This window comes from Mesoplodon densirostris, chromosome 11, assembly GCF_025265405.1.
Source record: "Mesoplodon densirostris isolate mMesDen1 chromosome 11, mMesDen1 primary haplotype, whole genome shotgun sequence".
NCBI lineage: Eukaryota > Metazoa > Chordata > Mammalia > Artiodactyla > Ziphiidae > Mesoplodon > Mesoplodon densirostris.
The window spans coordinates 65,799,608-65,822,085 of record NC_082671.1 but is presented as its reverse complement, the minus strand read 5'-3'; the positions used below and the strand labels follow the sequence as shown (position 1 = coordinate 65,822,085).

The 22,478-nt window shown below is 38.9% G+C and overlaps 1 protein-coding gene across 1 annotated transcript in view; it reads right to left on the bottom strand.

The window, feature by feature from the left end:
- Positions 1-22,478, bottom strand: part of EFCAB6 (EF-hand calcium binding domain 6) — a 242,863-nt gene that overhangs the window by 136,704 nt on the left and 83,681 nt on the right. Inside the window, 4 exon segments of the mRNA XM_060113119.1 lie at positions 2,762-2,867; positions 5,154-5,264; positions 14,919-15,067; positions 20,819-20,943. Of these exon segments, the coding sequence (XP_059969102.1) occupies positions 2,762-2,867; positions 5,154-5,264; positions 14,919-15,067; positions 20,819-20,943 (491 nt within the window).

The window sequence follows — 22,478 nt, the reverse complement described above, 5'->3', positions numbered from 1 at the left end:
GATAAATCTCACATGGTCGTAGCATTTAATCCTTTTTACATGTTGTTGGATTCACTTTGCTAATACTTTTTTGAGAATTTTTGCAACTATATTCACAAAGGATATTGATCTGTGATTTTCTTTTCTTGTGATCTCTTTGTCTGGCTTCGGTATCAGGATAGTATTGACCTCAGAGAATTAGTTGAGAAGTGCTCCTGCTATACCTTCTGAAAGTTTGTAAAGGATGGCTATTTGTATAAGCAATCTTTCTAGCCTTCAATGTAGAGAATTTGCACATTCTTCGTTAGATATATTTCTAGTTATTTGGGTTTTTAAAATATTATTAGAAATGATATTTTAAAACTTCTTTTTCTAATTGCTTACTGCAGGTTATAGAAATATTATTGATCTTTGCATATTGACCTTGTATCCAATGACCTTCTCAAATCTATTATTAATTCTAATAATTATTGGAAGATTTTGGTGGACTTTCTATGTATAAGGTCATGTGAGCTGCAAATAATAACACCAAGAGTAAACAGGCAGAGTACAGATTGTTTCCGGGTGCAAGAAAATGAGCCACAGCTGATGTAAATGGAAGTGACCAGGGTGATGGGCCCACGTGGAGGGAGGATGCCGGTGTGTGGAGGCAGCACACACAGCTTCGTGGAGTGGCTCTAAAGCATCTTCTAACAGCTCTGCTCCCCTCTCTACAGCAGGGGGACCTGCTTCCCAGGGCTGCCCTCTGTGGCCAGGCAACATGCCATCCCTGGCTCTCTCCCTCTGCTCTCCTTCTCCTTCCAGGTCCCAGAATGTGGCCAAGACCCAGGTAAATGGTCAGAGGGGTTGGAGCGGGCATCTTAATCAGAAACCACGCCCTCTGCAGCTCTCAAGTATCTGATGGCCATGGCTCTTGTGTGACGCTCCAGAGGGTGAGCTCATTGTCAGCAGGGACTTCACCTCATTCATCTGTGAGTTCAACCTAAGTGCCCACGGCCGGGTCAGGCACCGTGGGGCAGGCACTCAATCCCCCACCTTCTCATGTTTGTCCATCAGTCTGTTTGCCGAGTGCTACATCAGTGACATATTTAGCACGGTAAGCATTATTACAGCCCTCCATTAGCGGAGATGAAGATTTCACTATTTTTAATTAAATTACTTCTTCAATATACTAATACAAGCTGAGGGGGATGAACACACAGAAGCCTTCGTTTATCTTAAAGAGGTGGTCCACCCGACACGCGAGCAGGCAGCTCAGCGCAGGGCAGAACGCGCCCACTCTGGAGCAGCCGGTTCGAATCCTGGCCCCACCACTCACTAGCTGGGAGCCTCAGGCCGGGCACACGCCCCCACGTTCCTTTCCTCCGCAAATGAGGATGAAATGAAAGAACTGAATGAAGATCATGATAGTGTCCACCTCACAGAGGTGCTGAGAGGCCAAAGTGAGTGAATACGAGAAAATCACTGAAGACAGGGCCCGGCACACAGTCAGCGTCCCTATTCCTGTCCATCCTGAGAGAACAGGTCATATAGGCATCAAGATTAATGACAGCTGGTGTACCAACTAAAGCATCTCCCCCACGAAAGCAGGACCCCAAACCTTGGAATCCACACTATGCAGCGGCATTCTAGATGGACAGAGGTGCAGAGTTGCAGCCTCCAGAGCAGAGAGCAAACCCCAAACCCATAGGTCCGCCTCCAGGCCCTGGGAGCCTCCCCAGAGCCCTGCCCCACAGTGCAGACTGCCCCTCGCTCGGCGGACTTTGCAAGGTGGACACTGAGGCCGAGTAGCTCCTCTTTGGTGCTCGCTCATGTGTAAGTCTGAGGCAAAGTAATTCATCGTACTCCTGGTTAGTTACTAGAGATTCAGTTATTGGATGTGCTCAGTAAATAACTAACTTGGGAAATATTGCTATGTACCAAAAGCATCCGAATGCTGCTTTCCAAAATAAACATGAAAGTGGGACAGGAGCTAATGTTTCAAGCAGAGTCATGAATAAGCCTCCCTTTGCAGTACAACTAAGTAAGTAAACAGGCTATTTTGGAACTAAGAAAATGTTCCTGTCATGGGATACAGTTGGTTATGAACCCATACACTCTAGGGTGGGGAGTGGGAGGATGGGTCAGCAGGCCTGGATTAGTCCTTAATTAAACAGCTAATGATGACTAGTCACTCCATACTTAACAATCTTGACACACGTTGTTCTCATCCCCTGGCATTTATATTGCAGTAAGTTTTATGTCTTCTATCCTCCCAACTAGACCCAGCTCTTGAGGTCAGGCTTTGTATCCCTAAGGACTCAGAATATTTCCTAGCATATAACGGGAGCACAAAAAATATTTGTTGAGTGGATAAATGAATGAACATACAGTTTTTATTGGTCCTGTTTTGAGTATTAGCCTTCTTTGAAACAATGAGTTTTTCTCCAGAGAAGGGTTTCAAACTCTTACAGAGTTTGGGCTTCCCTGGTGGCGCAGTTGTTGAGAATCCGCCTGCTAATGCAGGGGACATGGGTTCGAGCCCTGGTCTGGGAGGATCCCACATGCCACGGAGCAACTAGGCCCGTGCGCCACAACTACTGAGCCTGCGCGTCTGGAAGCTGTGCTCCGCGACAAGAGAGGCCGCGATAGTGAGAGGCCCGTGCACCGCGATGAAGAGTGGCCCCCGCTCGCTGCAACTAGAGAAAGCCCTTGCACAGAAACGAAGACCCAACACAGCAAAAATAAGTAAATTAATTAATAAACTCCTACCCCCAACATCTTAAGAAAAAAACAATCTTACAGAGTTGACAAACAGCAGTGCTTTCTTCAATGATGCACAGTGATCTTCATGTCTAAATAACTTTGTGATAATGTTTCCCTTGCAAAATTGATTTCTAGAGTTGATGCTGCAAGAGAATTAAGAGAAAAACAGGAATAAGATTATGTTCTTGAACTTTGTTCTTAATGCGAAAAAAACAAAACAAAAAGAACACCACCCTAACAACAACTATAATAGTGCTTTATTTGTGGATGGCTCCTTTCCCTGGAAGTGTCATGTGCTTGTGAGGGCCCATCTGTCACTCAGTTAACATGGTACCTAGTAAGGGAGCTGGCATGGATGCAATTCCCATAGGCATCGATCAGCTTTGCTGAGCCATCACTCACCTCTTCCCGTGCCGACTAGCTGTGGCCAGCCCTCTTGCTGATCTGTGCCTTTGGTCTCAAAAAAGACCAGGAAAGACGCCTCGATCACTGCTGAGACAAACACCTCCCTGTACAGGCAGCATGCTGTAGCCCACTCGCCAACATGGTAACTGAGGGCACACATTTCCAGTTTTGAAGCAGTGAGGATGTCAACCTTCACAACCTCTCCCTCCCTGTTGACAATGGCCATGACCACCATGACCACCTGTATTATCAGACCCATCTCCCTTTCTTGCCTCTTGCTTTCATCCCCTGAGCTCAGGGCCAGCAGTCTGCATGTACCCTTGAAGGCCCATGATCATCCATCCACTCTGGAGATCAAAGCCAACTTCACCAGGGACTCTGATCAGAAAGGGGGCTGGAGAATCTCCTAACAATATACACTTGTTGGCCTCCCTTTTCAGTGTTCAGTTAGACAGTTTGACATTTTCCACTAAATAAGGAATGATCGTGAATCATACTGGCTCTGAACAACTCTCAAATTATTTAGGGGAGTTTATTGCTGCATCTGTACAGCCGTCTTAGCTTTTTCCAGTTGTGTGAGAACATATAAACACACACACCTTTACCACCACTTTTAAGAAACATATAAAGTGGCAGAGGGCTTCCCTGGTGGCGCAGTGGTTGAGAGTCCGCCTGCCAATGCAGGGGACACGGGTTCGTGCCCTGGTCTGGGAGGATCCCACATGCCGCGGAGCCGCTGGGCCCGTGAGCCATGGCCGCTGAGCCTGCACGTCCGGAGCCAGTGCTCCGCAATGGGAGAGGCCACAACAGTGAGAGGCCCGCGTACCACAAATAAATAAATAAATAAATAAAGTGATAGAGATGTTGAATCTGAGTTCCTTGTGTGACCCACTAGAACCTGGCTTTCCTGAAGACCACAAGCACTGGCATGAATGGGGACAACTAAAAATGTCTCATGACATTGCAAAATGTCTCCTGGGGGGCCAAGATTGTCCCCAGTGGAGAACCACTGTTTTAAAGTAAAGAAAATTCACAGGTTAATTCCTACAGTCCTGGACAAGATGCTGTGAGACAAGAAAATTGTAAAGAAACAGAAGTAATTTCACTTAAGAAATGAACTCACAGAGCCGCATCCCAGAAATGCAATGTGTGGGGAGTGCAGTGGGCTCCGAATACCTGGAAGGCTGGTGACCAGGGCAGTTCATTAAATATTCATAAATTCCCCGAGACAGGGATAGGACCCAGCAAAACGGGAATTAACTCTGTGGTACATTTTTCTTTACAAGAGAGCACAGCGCTTTCAATGAACGTGCTGAGGTTCTAAAGTCTGTTTTTTCTTTAAGATTTACATAGGGCGGTCAGTACAGGGTGCACATCAAGATAAAATAGTTCTTAGAGGGAAAGTCTAAATTTAAAAATGTCATATTATTATTTTTTTATGTTTTGGGCCATCACCGCCCACCACAATTTATGTGATAAATATAAATCTGAAGTTATAATAGACGTTAGAATGAAAACAAAAATAATGGTGCTCAAGGCAAATAATCCACAATATTTGCACCATGCAGAGAGTGGTTGGAAAACAAGTTAACATACATTGCTCTTTTCCATATAATATTTAACAAATACGTTTTTGTACACGATTTTACGAGATTATACTTAGTGCTCAGAGAGTGATGCTGGCAGGGTCAGTGTGTGTATTGAGGGTATTCAGGCTCCGTTTCTGCATCCGTGACTCACTAAGCCTATGACCTAGTGAAGACCCCATATAGTCTTATTTTTTCATCTAGAAATTAGAATAATAATTATACTTACCTTATAGTTTAAGGCAGTTTTAAATAAGAAAAATATAAGGAAAATAATTTATAAGCTATATGTTACTATGCAAAAGTTGGTAATTATTCAAAGAAGACTAATTTGTCATTCAATAAATGAAGAAAAAGTAATTCAGATATTCTCTAACCTTTTACATATTATGATATGTGTAAACAAAATTTAGTTTAGTTTAGTTTTTTTTTACATACCTATTTCTTTTTGTCAGGGGAATTTTATTACTAGCTTCCAACAACTGAGGCTCATAAAATGATGTTAAAAATTGCTTCCAATTGACTTTAGTGGTGGTTTTAAGTCCAAATCTGGATTAAAAAAAAACAAAAATAGTATTTTAAACATTTTTTTCTATAATGCTGCATGGATTAGATGCTTAATATTGAATTGAAAATGGAAGCAGTGAATTTATATGAAGTTTCATATCTAAGGTAAACAAAATAATTTAGTAAAATAATACTACAAATTGATTTTTTAAAAGCAAGGAAAAACCAAACTGATTAATACATCTCCATGTCTTTATATTCTGTTAGCAGTAGCATACACTGAAGGAAGAAACAAAAGGATTTGATTAAAATTCTAACGTTCATGAAATAATTCTTTCAAATTCATTATTTGAAGAGCTCAGTTACAGTGGTAGGCAGAATAAAGGCCCCAAGATGTTCACGCTCTAAGTCCAGAAAATAGAGAAATAAGAGAGAAGATTTCTGGAGAAAAGCTTTAGATATGCTTGGGTGAGCCCCAAGCCCAGCACAAGGTAGGATGGATGATGTGTACCCCTCACCTCAAGCCTTGTGGAGAGAACTGCTCTACTTGGGAGTTTGCTAGATGCCCCTGCCATGGGGGGTCTAATGTATCAGTGCCTGATGCCCTCATAGAACAGAAACCTTGCAGATGAGAGCCCAACTGCTAAGCCATTGACCAAAAATGGGGGCGGGGGCAGGTGGGGAGGTGTTGGCAAGACTGCTGGCTGACTCTCAGTCATCGGGGAAATAATGCAAAGGGCCTCGTGTGAATCTGACGTGGGCCACAAGCAAGAGAGCGAGCGTGAGTGTGTGCACACACAAACACACAGGGTCATCTAGGTCCTGCCTGAGAAGGCCACCTGGAAGAATGAACAGACCTTAATAAAGAAGGTTTTCCTTCCCTGTTTCCAGGTTCCCAGGGGCTGAGGAGGGAATAAGCAATCAGCTGAGATGGAGATGCATTTGCCTTCATCAAAAACCTGTGGATGTGACAGCCGAGTGTGAAGCCCAGAGACACAACAAAGACTCTCATGAAAGGAAACACCTTCAGACAGACATCTGTTAGGGCCAGAAAGTGCGGTTTCCAGCTCACAGCAGAGCCAGTCCAATAGGAACCTTCCTGCTCCCCCCTCTTTCTCTCCTTCCTCTGGGCATTCCAGGCGTGGAGGAGTCAGAACCCAAGTTTGTAATATGAGGAAGGAAGAGAAGTGCAAAGCGGAGATGGGGAGAAGAAGCCATCTGTGTCCCCTTTATTCTTGCCTGCAACAGACCCTAACTGGGTAGGGAACACAATTCACGTTTAAATCAATTCTACAGTTTTGACCATAGTGTGAAACTGGCTATTGCAATTACTAAGCTGAGGCTCTTTGTGTGATCTGAAACAAACCAAAAACATCAAAGTCTGCTCATGCTTTCATCCAAGGGAAAAAGAACTAATCCAACTGAGAAAATTTAAAGGGACAGTGGGCAAGAAAATTAAGTTGCCTTAAGATTACAGTCCATGAGTCTTGCCAACTCAACTGAGGTTACATTTGCACGCATCCATCCAACTATCCATCCATTCATCCATCCATGTGTGGTGCCAAGCCACCATCTTTTCTCACTTGAATTACTGCTATAGTCTCCTAACTGGTTTCCTTGTACTTACTCTTGCCTTCCACCAATCTATTAATATTTTCATACTTTAACCAGCCTGCATTTTTTGAAATGCATATGTGATCAGATTACTCTCTTGCTTAAAATCTTTCCATGCCTCCCCACGGCTCTTAGGATAAGAATTAAAATCTGTCGGTAATGTACAGCTTGCACAGTTTGACCCTGCTCACATCTCCAGCCTCATCCCATATCGTGCCGCCCCTTGCTCTCTTGGCTACAGCCATGCTGGTCCTTTGGTTCTTCAAAAGGCTTGTGCTCTTCCTCGCCTCAGGCCCGTATGCTTGTTGCTGCCCTTGCCAGTTGCCACATTCTCCCCACTACCTACCTCCCCCACTTTAGGTGGTTAATTCCACTCCTCTTTCAAGTCTCAACTATGTCTCTATCCTTTATAGTATTTATCCCTACCTAAGTATTAATATCATTCGCAGTCAACACTTGTATAGTGCTTTGATTATGATTATGATTATAGCAGCTAATGCTTGATTGGTTATTACTTCTACTTCTGCTATTAGCACCATGTATGTGGTCATGAGGAAGAGAGAGAATTGATTGACTAATTGATTTCATTACACGCACATGACAGCATATAATAAGTAGATTGTGACCATGGTTTAATTCACTGCTATTCGCATACAAAACAAAGTTTCATCTTTCATACTCAATCTTGCTTCCCCAAACTTTGCCCACTATGTTGATATAGTTTGTTAATGCTGTATATTTTCACCTTAAGTTTCAGCAAGTTAAAAATTAATTTTTTTTTTTTCTTTTTGCGGTATGCGGGCCTCTCACTGTCGTGGCCTCTCCCGTTGCGGAGCACAGGCTCCGGACGCGCAGGCCCAGCGGCCATGGCTCACGGGCCCAGCCGCTCCGCGGCATATGGGATCCTCCCAGATCGGGGCACGAACCCGTATCCCCTGCATCGGCAGGCGGACTCTCAACCACTGCGCCACCAGGGAGGCCCAAAAAATTAATTTTTTATATTGGAAACACTGTGGCTACTATTAAAATTAGAATCAGCTGCATATATTATGTTTAGGAAATTACCTTGCTCTTTGGTAAAATATCAAATTAGATCTTCACTACATACCATATACTAAAATAAACTCAAAAGAGATCAAAAAGTTAAATGTAAAAGCTAGGACCATTGAAAAATGAAAAAAAAATTTAGGCATATATTCATCTGGTATTTGAATGAGAACGGATTTTTAAGCAAAATTTAAGAAATAAACTTACTTAATTACATCAAAATAAAAAATTTCTGGGGCTTCCCTGGTGGCGCAGTGGTTGAGAGTCCGCCTGCCAATGCAGGGGACATGGGTTTGTGCCCCAGCCAGGGAAGATCCTACATGCCACGGAGCAGCTGGGCCCGTGAGCCATGGCTGCTGAGCCTGTGCGTCCGGAGCCTGTACTCCGGAAAGGGAGAGGCCACAGCAGTGAGAGGCCCGTGTACTGCAAAAAAAAAAAAAAAAAAAAAAAAAAAATTCTGTATACCAGAAATATTAAAACAAAGTTTAAGAGACAAACAACAGACTTATAAAGTTACCTATCATAATTATGCATAACAAATTGTTAATATTCTTAAAACACAAAGTGCTTATACAAATTAATACGAAAATATTAACTTAACTTCTTTCAGTATGGTGGAGTAAGATCCTATTGGACCAATTCTCTTACAGATAATCACAACAAACTCTGGGCATAATATCAAAAGTAGCTACCTAAAAGCACTATAGAGTGAACAGAAGTGGGCAAACTCTGGTGGGAAATCTATGCTGAGAGGAGCTGAGTTGTGAGAAGTATTTTCAGTGCATCTAGCCCAGGGCCAGGCACTGCAACATGAGGGGTGGCACAGGCACCAGGACAAAAAAAAAAAGTGGCCTTTATAGCCTGGAAAACTAGAAGATCAAACCCAGGTAAATCATAAACCTAGAGAGAAAGAGGAAATCCTGGAAGAGAAAGAGGCAGAGAGGGGTCCCCAAATTCTGTCCCACCACATTTCTGGCTGGTTCCTGAATCTCACGTGATCAGAACCTACTCAAAATAGCTTAGCTAAACACAAAAGATCTGAATTAAGATCAGAACTGCCACCCGAGAAACAGAATATGCAGCTTGAGTTCAAACAAGATAAGTACGTACTAAAACAAAAGAAACAACATTCATTGAAACGGTAATTATAACAGAATTTACAGTCTCCATGATAGAACATTCAAATTTTCCAGGATAGAATCTAAAATTACAGGAATACAAAAAAACAGGAAAATGGAACATTAGTAAGGAGAAAATAAAGTCAACTGAGAGGAATCCCCAATAACCCAAATGTTGGTATTATCAGACAAGGATTTTAAAAGCAATGATTCTAAGTATCATCAATGAAACAAATGAAAACATGCCTAAAATGAGTCAAAAGATAGGAAATCTCAATAGAGAAATGGATATAATAAAAAGAACTAAATGGAAATTTTAGAATGATAAAAATACTATCTAAATTTTTTTTAAAAATCACTTGACAGAATTAACAAAAGAATGGGGAGGATAAAGGGGAGAATGAGTGAACTTAAATACAAATCAACCAAAACCACCCAATATAACACAGAATACACATATATTTATAAAATGAATAGAGTCTCAAAGACATAATATAAGACAGTCTTACATACATGTAATTGCAGCCACAGAAGGAGAGAAGAGAAAGAATAGGGCAGAATAAAAACTAATACTTGAAGACATAAAAATGACATTTCCCCCAAATTTAATTGATATACATTTACAGATTTAAGATGTTCAGCAAACACCAAGCAGTATATCCATGGAAAAGCCCAGGCCAAAGCACGTCACAGTTAACAAAGCTGAAAGTCAAATTCAAAGGGTAAATCTTGAATGCAACAAGAGAAACATTACTCACTACATACAGGAGGACAACGAGTTAATAAATGACTTCTCATCCAAAACACTGGAAGCCAAAAGGAGTGGAACATCATAATAAAGTGCTGAAAGAAAGAACAGTTACCCAAGAGTTTTCCATCTAAGAAAATATCGTTCAAAAATGAAGGAGAAATAAACACATTCCTAAATAAAACTAAGGGAATCCATCTTTAGTACACCTATACCTCAACAGAGGAAGTTCTTCAGGCTGAAGGAAAATGACAGAAGATGGAAATCATGGCTCCTCAGAAAGGAATTAAAAGAGGGTTAGAAATAGTAAACATCTGAAAATTTTTTAAAGGCTATTTTTTTGCTTTTTTTTTTCTTCTTTATTTGTTTATGGCTATTTAAAGCAAAAAAAAGAAAGAAAGAAAAAGAAAAACCCACATTATTTTCTGGGGTTTATAACATAGGTAGATATAATACATATATTATCCATAGTACAAAGGACATGAGGGGCAGGATATAGACCTATGTGTTACATGGGTTCTACATTTTATGTGAAGTGGTACAGTATTAACTGTATGTAGACTGGAAACACTTAAAATGTATATTATAGTCCACAGAACAACCATTAAAAATTATGCAAAGAAGTATATCTACAAAGACTTTAATAAAATTAAAATTAAATTCTAAAAACAATTTCAAATAATCTAAAAAGAAGGCCAGAAAAAATAAACAAAAAGCAAAAGGAGAAAAAAGTGGGAAACCTAAATCCAAACATATCAATAACTATTTAAAATATTAATGGACTAAATGTGTTAATTAAAAGACAGACATTATCAGAATAGATTTTTAAAAAGCAAGATGCAAATTTATGCTGTCATAAAAGAGATACATTTAACTTAAAGACACAGATAGGGTAATATTGGGGTGGCCAAAATGTTCGTTCGGGTTTTTCCATACCATCTTACAGAAAAAACCTGAACGAACTTTTTGGCCAACCCAAATATAAAGAGGATACTAACTTAAGCCATGTGATCAAGGTCAACATCAATGGTGACAAATCATACTGATACTATGTACCCTTGACATAATGTAATGAGAATGGTACTTGACCTCCATGGTCTTCTTCCCATTACCCTAATCAGCCAAATCCCAACTGAGGGGCATTCTATAAAATATCTGACCAGTAATCCTCAAAACTGGCAAGGTCATCAAAACAACAAGGAAAATCTAAGAAACTGTCAGAACCAAGAGGAGGCTACGGACACGTGACTACTAAATGTAATGGCGTATCCTAGATAATAACATGGAACAGAAAAAAGAATATTAGGGGAAAATTGAGGAAATATGAATAAAGTATGGATTTCAGTTAATAATAATGTATCAATGTTAGTTCATTAATTGTAAAAAAAATGTACCATACTAATGTAAGATGTTAATAAGGAAAACTGGGTGTGGGATATACTGAAACTCTCTGTACTATCTTTGTAATAATTTTGTAAATGTAAAACTGTTCTAAAATAAAAAAGTTATTTTTAAAAAGCATATTGAGTGAACATTATAACTAGCTTTATGGCAATACATTTGATAAGTAAGATGAAATGTAATTTGTTGAAAAACACATATTATCAAGAATGACCCAAGAAGAAATAGAAAACTTGAATAGTTCTATATTAACTTTTAAAATCGAATTTATGATTTTAAACATTCCCCAAAAGAAAACTTCAAGCCTAGTTTCTCAGGTGAATTCTATCAAACATGTAAGGATAATAAAAATAATAACAATGGGTCTTCCCTGGTGGCGCAGTGGTTGGGAGTCCGCCTGCCGATGCAGGGGACGCGGGTTCGTGCCCCTGTCCGGGAGGGTCCCGCGTGCCGCGGAGCGGCTGGTCCCGTGAGCCATGGCCGCTGAGCCTGCGGGTCTGGAGCCTGTGCTCCACAGCAGTGAGAGGCCCGTGTACCACAAAAAATAATAATAATAAATAAAAAAATAATAATAACAATGGCAGTCAGAATGTAGAGGGGAAGGAGACATTTCCCAACACATTTTCCAAGGCCAGTGTTACTCTGATCCCAAAACCAGGAAAAAAATTTACAAGAAATGGCAACTTTAGAAAAATATCACTCATGAAAAAAGATGCAAAAAAAAATCTTAATAAAGATTAGCAAATAAAATCAAACAATATGTTAAAAGAATAATATATCATGACCAAGTGGGGTTCAATCCCAGGATGCAAGGTTGGCTTAACATTTGAAAATCAATCTGTGTAATTCACAATATTAATAGAATAATGGAGAAGAACTATATGATCATCAGAATAGCTGCAGAAAAAAAAATTGACAAAAACCAGCATACATGGTTTAAAAAATTCAGCAAAGATGTTCATTTTGGAATTTTAAAAATACAGATATATGCTATTTTACAAGAAATACACTGAAACCATGACAATAAAAGAGTGAAAACGAGAGGTTGGGAAAAGAGATACCTGACAAATACTAATCAAAAGAAAAGTGTTATGAGTATTTTAATAGCAGATTAGATAGACTATAAAAGCCAGAGGGATAAAAGGGTAGTGATACAATTACAAAGGGGAGAGTTGGCCAGGAAGATGACGAAGCTTCACTTCCAGATATGTGCACCAGGAGGCATACGAGATTTATAATTCCTTATATTAGCACTTGGGAGTTCACCCTGCTGTTGCCTCTTGCGCCCTGTTCCACTGGGAATTCTGGGTGGGTGACATGACAAAGGTCATCATGACTCCGAAATCCCTGGATCCCTGGCTAGAACACGTGAATACCACCACATCTCTGGCCGCCCTCAGCCTCCTAATACACTCACTCTACGTGCCCATCAGTTTTCACAGCCATCATCCCCTGCCAGCCACTCTGGCCAGGAACTCTTTGTTATTTATTTCTGCATTCTTAGCACCTCCCACAATGGCCAGCAGAGAAAAGCACTCAGGAGGCATCCATAAAATTATAATTTTGAAGACTATGAAGCCAATGTGAAGAATGGTATAGTATGCATTCCTATTTAAAAAGCAAGATATAAAACTGTAGGTGCATTTTGATTACAAATATGTAAAAATTATATATGTATGTGGATACAAAGTGGAAAAGAATGTGGAAAAATGAAAACAGTCAATTGGTTATGTAAGGTGGATGGTGACTTTTTGTTTTTGATTTCTATTACTGCTACTACATGATTATTTGTGCAATTTTGAAAATGAAACAAAAAGAAATGGCTATACAACTCTTAGCTATCCAAGAAAGTAATTCCTAAAAGATTTCACTATGTACAGGCAGGAAAATAGAGCTGTTTTCTGAGCCATGGAAATATTTATGCCCTTCGCTCTAGAAGCCATGGTGGTAACACACAGGCGACTCTCTCTGGACACCCAGGGTGCTGAGAAGGGAAGGAAGTGCTATGGGAAATGGGTCCAGCTGGTCTAGCTCAGTCTTATTTTTTCCTTCTCGTTCTCTAATGCCCCCTCCTTTCTAGGTAACCCCAAGGTGTCCTCCAACTATTCAGAGTTTCACAGGACAATCTTTCCATCAGCCTCAACCCCATGTCCCCTGAGAAAAGGTTCTCTGAGTTACCTGGACAGAAAACCAGGTAAATTAAAGACAGTATTCCTCACCCAAAGTTTGGTCTATATATACCATTTCCAACTAAAAGTAAATAGGAGTCCTTGGAGAAATGGCTGATTCCAGGTCTGGGGCAAGAGATGTACCAGAAGACCCTAGAGCATCTCGTTATACCAAGAAATGCTATCAAGGACTACTAGGGGGCTTCCCTGGTGGCGCAGTGGTTGAGAGTCCGCCTGCCGATGCAGGGGACACAGGTTCGTGCCCCGGTCTGGGAGGATCCCACATGCCACTGAGCAGCTGGGCCCGTGAGCCATGGCCGCTGAGCCTGCACGTCCGGAGCCTGTGCTCCGCAACAGGAGAGGCCACAACAGTGAGAGGCCCACGTAACGCAAAAAAAAAAAAAAAAAAAAAAAAAGACTACTAGGGTCACACCAGCAGGCCTCCAGAGCCAACACAAAAAGCCTCCCAGTGGCCAAGACAGAACAAATTGAGTATCAAGGAGAATAATAACTGTAATAAATTGAAAGACATCAAATATGTTAACATTCATGAGTTCATAATAACATTTTTTTTAAGAAAAATCACTCATTGCTCACTTCTGGAGGATGCTAGGAAACCAATTCATTATTTTGAAAAGTAGTAAGTGAAGGGAAAGAACCAAGGAGATCCTACCTTTATTACACTAACTGTGTCTCATTGTTACCAAATGGTTGGAAAGGGGAAGTTTGCATTACAGAAGTACTCCAACTAATAAAGGAGAAACAGTAGACACAGAGCGTCACCACCTTACAATCCCTAGTGAACTGATGGATATAGGGGTGATCAACAAGGGCTGCTAACGTCACAAGAAGAAAGACAAGCAGTCCATACATGCTTGCTACCACCTATGAAGTGTTCTTGCCCCTCAAATTGAACCTGGATCTGTGCATGTATCAATTCAGGGGCAGGGATTGGGGGTGAAGGAGACAGGAGAGCATGTTACATGTCACCGTGGGTTGCAATCAGTCAGATTCAGATTGTAAGAAACTCTACATAACAAACAATCCAGACTTCTTCTACAAGTGCATCTTAAGGGGGGAAAATTAACAAATGGAGAGAGACCCTGCAGGTTAAAAAAGAATTGTGGCAAATCAATCAATTGCAATGTACAGATTTGATTTGGATCTCGACTCAAATAAGTTATAAAAGAAAATGTGAGACAATCGGTTAAATTTGAACTCTGACTGGATATTTATTAATATTATTGATAATTCTATTAGGTGTGAAACAGTATTTTCACCATGTTTCTAAAAAGAGTTCTTATCGACAGACATAGATCTTTTCAATGAAATATGTCTGGTATTTGCTTCAAAAATATCTGAGGTTGAGGAAAAATGGGCAGGGATAGCAATGAAATGATTGACCATGAGTGGGAAGTTGCAGACGGGTAGTGGGAGCATTCGTGGATTCATTACATTATTCTCTTTACTTCTGCATGTGTTTGAAATTTTCAATAGTAAAAAAGTCTAAAACATTAATAAAAAATAAATAAAGCTGTTCCTGATCCTCACAGTTGACGTTTAGGGGAAAAAAATGTCAAGGAAACAACGGGACTCTTACCTTTTCATTAACTGGATGAAAATTCTTCTTGGTAATCGGTATACAAAGGTGTCGAGGACAATCTTTAGGTAATTCAAAGATACATATCCACGTTTGGACGGGTCCCCTGCACTCAGGGCCTTTTCAACCTTTTCATAGGACTTTGAAAGCTGCAGTGAATTAAAATTAGAGTACAGCATTCACAGAAATCAGCGGCACAGAGCTGCTCAACCACTTTATTTTCACCAAAACCTCTTCACATTTTCCTTTCCAAAACTGATCAAAAAGGTTACTATGGCATGTACTGAACTTCAAATGTTTAATTGATGAGCTCCCTACAAAACAGTATCCCCAGTCACAGCTACTCAACTGACAAGGCAGACAAGTTTCTCAGGGAAAAACAGCACATACAATAGCTCTAACTCAAATTTCAGAGCTAAAAATACTTGGTGGATCTGCCAGTTTGATACATCTTTCTTAATATACTTTCAACCCATCCCTACTGTGAGCCCATGCCAGGCTGCTCCTGATTAAGTCAGGTCAATCAAACAAAAAGCTGGTAACATTTTATTAAAAAAAGAAGTAGCTTTGACTGTAAGGGAAATCGTTAGGATTTCATAAACATCGTACACATTGGACATTTCTTTAATTATCCTTTTTTTGTGTGGGGGGGGAATTACAAAGAACCAGGGTGAATCAGCTTCGTTTATGGGACTTCTAAAATGCAGTAAAGTAGGTTAACCACTGATTTTTATATAACTCATAAAAATGCTATGAAGATTGCTTTTGTTTCCAAAGGTTTTCCTGCTGTTTATTACTGAGTAATAACAATATTCTTCGATATTTCCAACCCTCTCCACGTTGTCTGAATTCACTTTTTTCCTGCTAACTGGGATACGAAGATAAACAAAAGAAACACCAACTTGGTGTAAAAGGTGACGTTTAAAAAGCTGCTGGAACATGGAAATATATGTACAAGTGTCTCTCCCCACTAAAGGAATAAGAAGCACATTCGTTAAGACTTCCTGAAGGTGCACAGGAATATTGGAAATCTAAGGGGAAATCTTTAAAAGAATCTAGAGACTTACAGGGCCTAAGCTTCTTAGAAAGTTGCATAAAATTAACCCAAAATGTGGCTAAATGTGCCCATCTCTCTCTCGGGGAGGTGGGCTGCCTGGGGGAAGCCTCTAGTGGAGGGAAGCCAAAGCCAGACATGGAGTCTGGTCTCAGTATATTTATTGGATTAATGAAATCTGCTTTTAATATTTTAATGACATTTAGTCTCCAATCAGGTTTTTGTTCAGGAGAGTGTTTTGACATAATCCAGAGCTCTTAGAAGAAAAGCAGGAATGAAACAAAAGTAATGTCTTTGTTTTTCTTTTTCTTTTTTTTTTTTAAGACTTTATTGAATTTGTTACAATATTGCTTCTGTTTCGTGTTTTGGTTTTTTGGCCATGGAGGCATGTGGGATCTTAGCTCCCTGACCAGGGATCGAGGGATCTGATTGAACCTGCACCCTCTGCATTGGAAGGTGAAGTATTTACCACTGGGCCGCCAGGGAAGTCCCCAGAAGTAATGTCTTTGTGACATGTAAAACCTTTTAGGAATTTTCATCATTACTGTTTATAATGAAACAAACAAAAAAATGCAAGAAATTCAGCAAAGTATAAAAAAGGACATAAAGATACCGGAAGTCTCACTACCCATAGGTTTTTATATAGTGTTCCAGAAACTCCAACATGATCACATAAACATATAATTTTACAAAAATGGGACCATACTACACTTTCAGTTTTGACAAATGCTTTTTTCATTTAACAATATGTCATGAAACTTTTCCCACAAGAACTAGTGTGTATCTGCATCACACTTTTGAAATGATACATGGCAGCCATCATGTTATGGATGGACAAGCAAAAGGTACACCCATTTTCCATGTTTAAACATTTGCTTTTTATAAATGTTCCCCTAGCCCCCAATCTAAATGAGGCTCCCCTTGTTATTCTCTCTTATAATACGCTGTCCTTTTCTGTCATACCACTCTAGGAAAATGGTAGTTACGAATGTGTATTTGTTTAACATCTCTCTCTCCCTGATGTAAGGTCATGCAATCTCCATGAGAGCCAAGATTGTGCCCTGTTTTGTTCACTAATAATTATCTAAAATGAAGCACAATTTGGCATGCAGTAGGTACTCAATAAATATTTGTTAAAAATGGATACATTTTTACCAAAAATGTTCTAAAGAAAGGCTGTAAAATATAAGGAGCTATCTGACACATCAGTAAAATGAGAAATAAAATTTAAATTATAGCTGAAATGCCATTTAATCTGCATCAGACTGGTAAAAATGTACAACTCTAATGATATCAAGAGTTGGTGGGTACATTGGACAACAGGAATCCTCATATGCTCCCAATGGGAGTGTGAATTGGTATTCTGAAAAACAACTGGATACTGCCAATGAAAGCTGAGGAGCATGTTCCCTACAACCTAGCAAGGAATGCTGGGTGTAATTCCCAGAGACACCTTAGCAGGCACGCACCAGAAGATATGGAGCCAACCACTACGGTGGCATCGTCTGGATGAGCACAAAATAGGGAGCAATCCAAATGCCCATCCCTGGGCAGCGCATAATTTGTGTATATATAGCTAATGGAGAACTGTACAGCAGTGAAAATGAAAATACAGCTACCTCCATAATATGAGTGGATCTCATCCTAAGCACAAGCGGGATGAAAATAAATGGCTTTACAACTATGCAAACACACTACAGAAAAAGAAAGAAACAAACAAACATCAAGCAAAAGACAAAGAACCCAATCTGTAGGAGAATAGGATACAATATATATCTATATCTATATCTATATCTATATCTATATATATATATATATATATATATATATCTCACCAGCAAAGCTTTCATACTATAAAAAGGAACTAAATAAGAATATGAATTCATTAAAAGAAAAGCTTGAAGACAATATGATAAAACAATGAAAGAGAGTAGAAGGATATTTCAAAGCTAAGAAAATAGAAAACAAAAACAACATCATTACAGGAACTAATAACAAATTAGAAACAGCAAGAATAAAAGATAAGGCTGAAATTAAAATTAATAGTAAAGGAATGGCTTGGGAATTCCCTGGCAGTCCCGTGGTTAGGACTCAGCACTCTCACTGCCAGGGCCCTGGGTTCCATCCCTGGTCGGGGAATTAAGATCCTGTAAGCCATAAGGTGTGGTCAAAAAAAAAAAAAAAAAAGAATGGCTTGAAAGATTCCCAATGAAGGCAGAGGAAAAGGACAAAAGTATTATGGCATTTTGAGAGAAGATGATTACCATCAAGGATAGACAAAGATGATCCAATACAGGATAACTGAGGATACCACTGAAGGAAGGAAAGATGGAAGGAAGACAGAAGGGAGGGAGAGAAGGATGGAGGCAGAAGGTTTTAGTGACGTGACACAGGGAAAATTTTCCTGAAGTGAAGAACTAAGTCTGTACATCAAAAGAATATACTGTGTTCCAGGAAACTTTGGCAAAATGCTCCATGCCAAGACAGCTTAGTTTCGCTTTTTAATTTCAAGGATTAAGAAAAAATAGTTTAGGCATCCTGGTAGAATAAAAAATTATCTACAAGAGGGAAAAAGTCAGTTGACCTCAGGATTCTTCTCAAGAACACCCAATGCCAGAAGACAATGTAGAAAAACAACATTTTGAGGAAAAGAAAGAATGATGGAAGAATTATACCCAGCTAAGTTGTTGTTCTAATAAAAAAAAAGGGGGGAGAGATAGTATGAAAAAACAAAAGGAATAAAGCACCCATGAGCCTTTCTTGAGGGAATTACTTGACAATGAAATCCAGCCAACCAAAGAATAAATCAAAATAAAGAACTCTGAAAGGGATAAGCTATGATAGCACTGGAGTAGAGTGATGTGCATTAAATCCATGTAAATGTAAAACGCAGGCAAAACAACTGGGGGAATTACAGTAACAGAACAAAATGTAAATATTATAAACTCTGACTGAGAACAAAATATAAACAGCAAAAATTGTGTGGTGGGAGGGGTTGGGAAGAAACACTGCAAGTGCCAGTCACAAGGAGTTTCATAGCCAGCCCATGCTGACTGTAATTGAGACATCCTTCAAAACACCATCATTTCTCCAACTCTTCACGGTTTTCTTAATCTCTTTTTTTGTCTCAAAACCCTTTTTGGGACCTGATATCCCTTGTGGTAAAGAAATATTTATCCAAAGTTCAGAAATATCTTTGGCTTCACTTGAGGACATTATCACGTGGAGCACCCGGGGTTCAGACGGGGCCCCAGGACTCTCTGGCGGGGTAACCTGGGCCAGGTCATTAAACCCCCTCGTGCTTCAGGTTCCTCATCTTGAAACCGGAATGATAATGGTGCTTAACTCCGGGAGTTGCCGTGAGGCCTGAACACCTGAGAGGCGCTTACAACACTGCCTGGCACAGAGGCAGCCCCATAAAAGGGTTAATTATGAGGGTGATGATGACGATTTTTTTTTTTTTTTACTTCTGGTAAATTAAAAGAAATTTAAATTAAATATGATTTATTTGTAAAAAGGAGCATGATTCTCTTCTTATAAAATTATTTCTATCTATGTATCCACCCACCCACCTGCCGATGCAGCAATCCTTCTATACATAGAATAAAGACAGGCCTAGAATTATGTTCACCAAATGTTGCCTTTGATTATTTCTGGGTGGTGGATTTTGAATAATCTATTACTTTCTTCTTTATACTTTTCAGAATTGCTTACATTTTTTGCAATGGTCATGTTTTCATAAAAACAATAATTCGTTAACAACAACAAGAGAAAACAAGTTTTACTGATTTACCAACAGAATATTCATGCGCTCCCCCTCCAACGCCCTCATCAATATTGGCTTCTGTTATTTTTTTCCTCACTGATGATTTTCTACTGAAAATTTTATATTAATAATTTATAAAAGTTCTACATATGTTAGGAACAGTTATTATTTATCTGTCATTTACGTGGCACATGCTTTGCCAAGTTTATCATTTGTTTGTACAAAGTTTTGCTGTACAAATACTTTCTCATTTTAATATAGTCAAATTTATCAGTCTTTTTCTTTATGGCTTTGGGGCTTTACTTCATGCTTAAAAGTCTAAATTTCAAGATTAAAAATTTTCACCCAGATTATTTATTTTTACATTTAAATAGTGGGGGCATACAGAATTTCTTTTGGTGTGGAGAGTGGAAGGTTCCAAGCTTTTTTCCCCACATGGCTGGCTAGCGAATTATCCCAATAATAATTACTGAAACTTCTCCTCCCTCGTCCCCACCATACTTTATTGGAATGCCTCACATCATATGCTAAATTCACGTATCAAGATTGGCCCACCACCCAACTACTGTTTTAAATCAATTTGAATGTTCACTGCTGCACCACCGTCATAATATCTTAATTATTATACCTTTAAAAATATTTTATATGTGATAGGATAAGCCCTCTATTGTAACTTTTCAAAAGAAAAAAGATATATATATATATATATCCACCCAGATGTAGGGAGAGAAGGTGTTAATACTAAATCTTCCAGTCCAAGAGCTAGAAAAGCCCTCTTCATTTTTTCAGGTTTTCCTTTATTTTACTCAATAAAATTGTATCATGTCTTTATATAAGTCTTAAATTTTCCTTATGACATTTAGTGTGTGGGTAGCACCAAGGAAGTACTTAATGTCTCATCATCGTTACCATCATCCATGCATTGTTGTTATGAGAAGCTGGAGGAGGTCCCAGGGCTTGAGGAAGCAGAGGTAGTTCAAAGCAGTTTAGAAATAACGTCTAGACCTAATGGTCTTCCACAGCCATCTACTCTCTCTGTTCACACTTTAGATAACCCTGGCACTAGGAGAACGTTCTTACCTCTTGGCAAAAGGTCCTCTCAATTTCATCTAAGGAGCAGTTTTTCCAGGTATCTTCAGATGAAACAGGACTGGGGAGGTACTCTCTTTTGGAACTTTTGACTCGTTGATCCTCCCATGGGACCTCTATTAAGACAAAAGAACTCCAGTTTATGAAGACTGTCAAACGTATATTTGAATATTAAGTGTTTCCTTTTCATCATCACCTGTCTGGTAAAAATTAAGACTCAAATAAACCAAAAACATGAACTATATAATAAGTGCTGTTGAAATAACTGGACGGACATTTTAGAAAAAAATAAAATTAATCTACTTGCTACCTTATCTAGGCTAAATCTGGATAGAGTAAATATATACTAAACACACTAATAAAACCATAAAAGTAGTGGAAGAAAATTAAGATGACTATACATAATACATGTAATACATAATCACTGTGTGAAAAGTCCCTTCCAAAGAACACATTAGAGCCAGAAATCATTTAAATAATGGATAGGTCTGACAATATAAATATTTAATTTTTGTTTGTTAAAAAAATACACAAATAACAATGAAAGAAAAATGAGTGGGAAAAACTATTGTTAATATATGTGAGAAATGCAGGTTAATTTCCTCAATATATGAGTAGCTCTTATGAATCAAAAGGATAATATAAATCCCCAATCACACAACAGACTAAGATTTAAACAGGTAATTCACATTAAAAAAGGATTTTTAAAAAGCCAAGAAATGTATGAAAAACTGCTCAAACTCATTGGTAATTTAAAAGGTCTAATTAACACAAGTTAATTTTTCCCTACTTGTCAAATAGGCAGGGATTAAGGCAAATGACAAAAAAAGAAATCAGTGCTGGCTTGTATACAGAAAATGTGGTCCCTGAATATTCTCAAATCCCCTTCTAGAACTTTACACTAATGGAATAATAGGACAGATACATATGTGTAAGGATCTGTTCTATCCTGTTTATAAGAAGGGAAAAAATGGAACAATTTAAATGCCCATTAATAGAAGACTGGTTTTATAAATTATGGTTCATAGACATTAAAAACAAAGGGCCTGTCTAAATCATGAATGCAAAAAATTTTCCTTGATATTGTTTCATGATTGAAAGAAAGAACAACTAGCATAATTTAATTTTCATTTTAACGCTTATTTTGTGTACTTGCTTATCTATCCATCCATCCATCCATCTATCCATCTATCTATGCACCAGAAACAAAATCTGGGAGGAGAATACACCAAAAGAATACAGTGGTAGGATTATAGGGAGGTGTGATTTTGTGTTTTTGTGTTTTCTGGACTTTTTGCAACAAGCACTTATTATTTTTATAATAAAAGAGAATAAAATAAATCTAAGATATAGCCATTTTCTTTCTCAAAGTCAACTGCAAAGAATCACAAATGATTTCCCAGATTTATTTCCTAAAATGTCTGCAAATGAGCTCCACTCAAATTAAGCACACTTGTAACTACTCAGCTGCAGTTAAACTGCTAGTCATCTGGAATTCCATTTCCTACCTCAAGAAAAAGAAGAAAAAGAAAAGAAAAGAAAAAAAGTAAGTCTCCCCCAGTAGACCCCCTCTGGCTACATGATAAAATACAAAACCAGCTCTTTAGAACGCAGTCTAGAATTCCGTGGCTTCAGTGGGCCTAGCATTTGA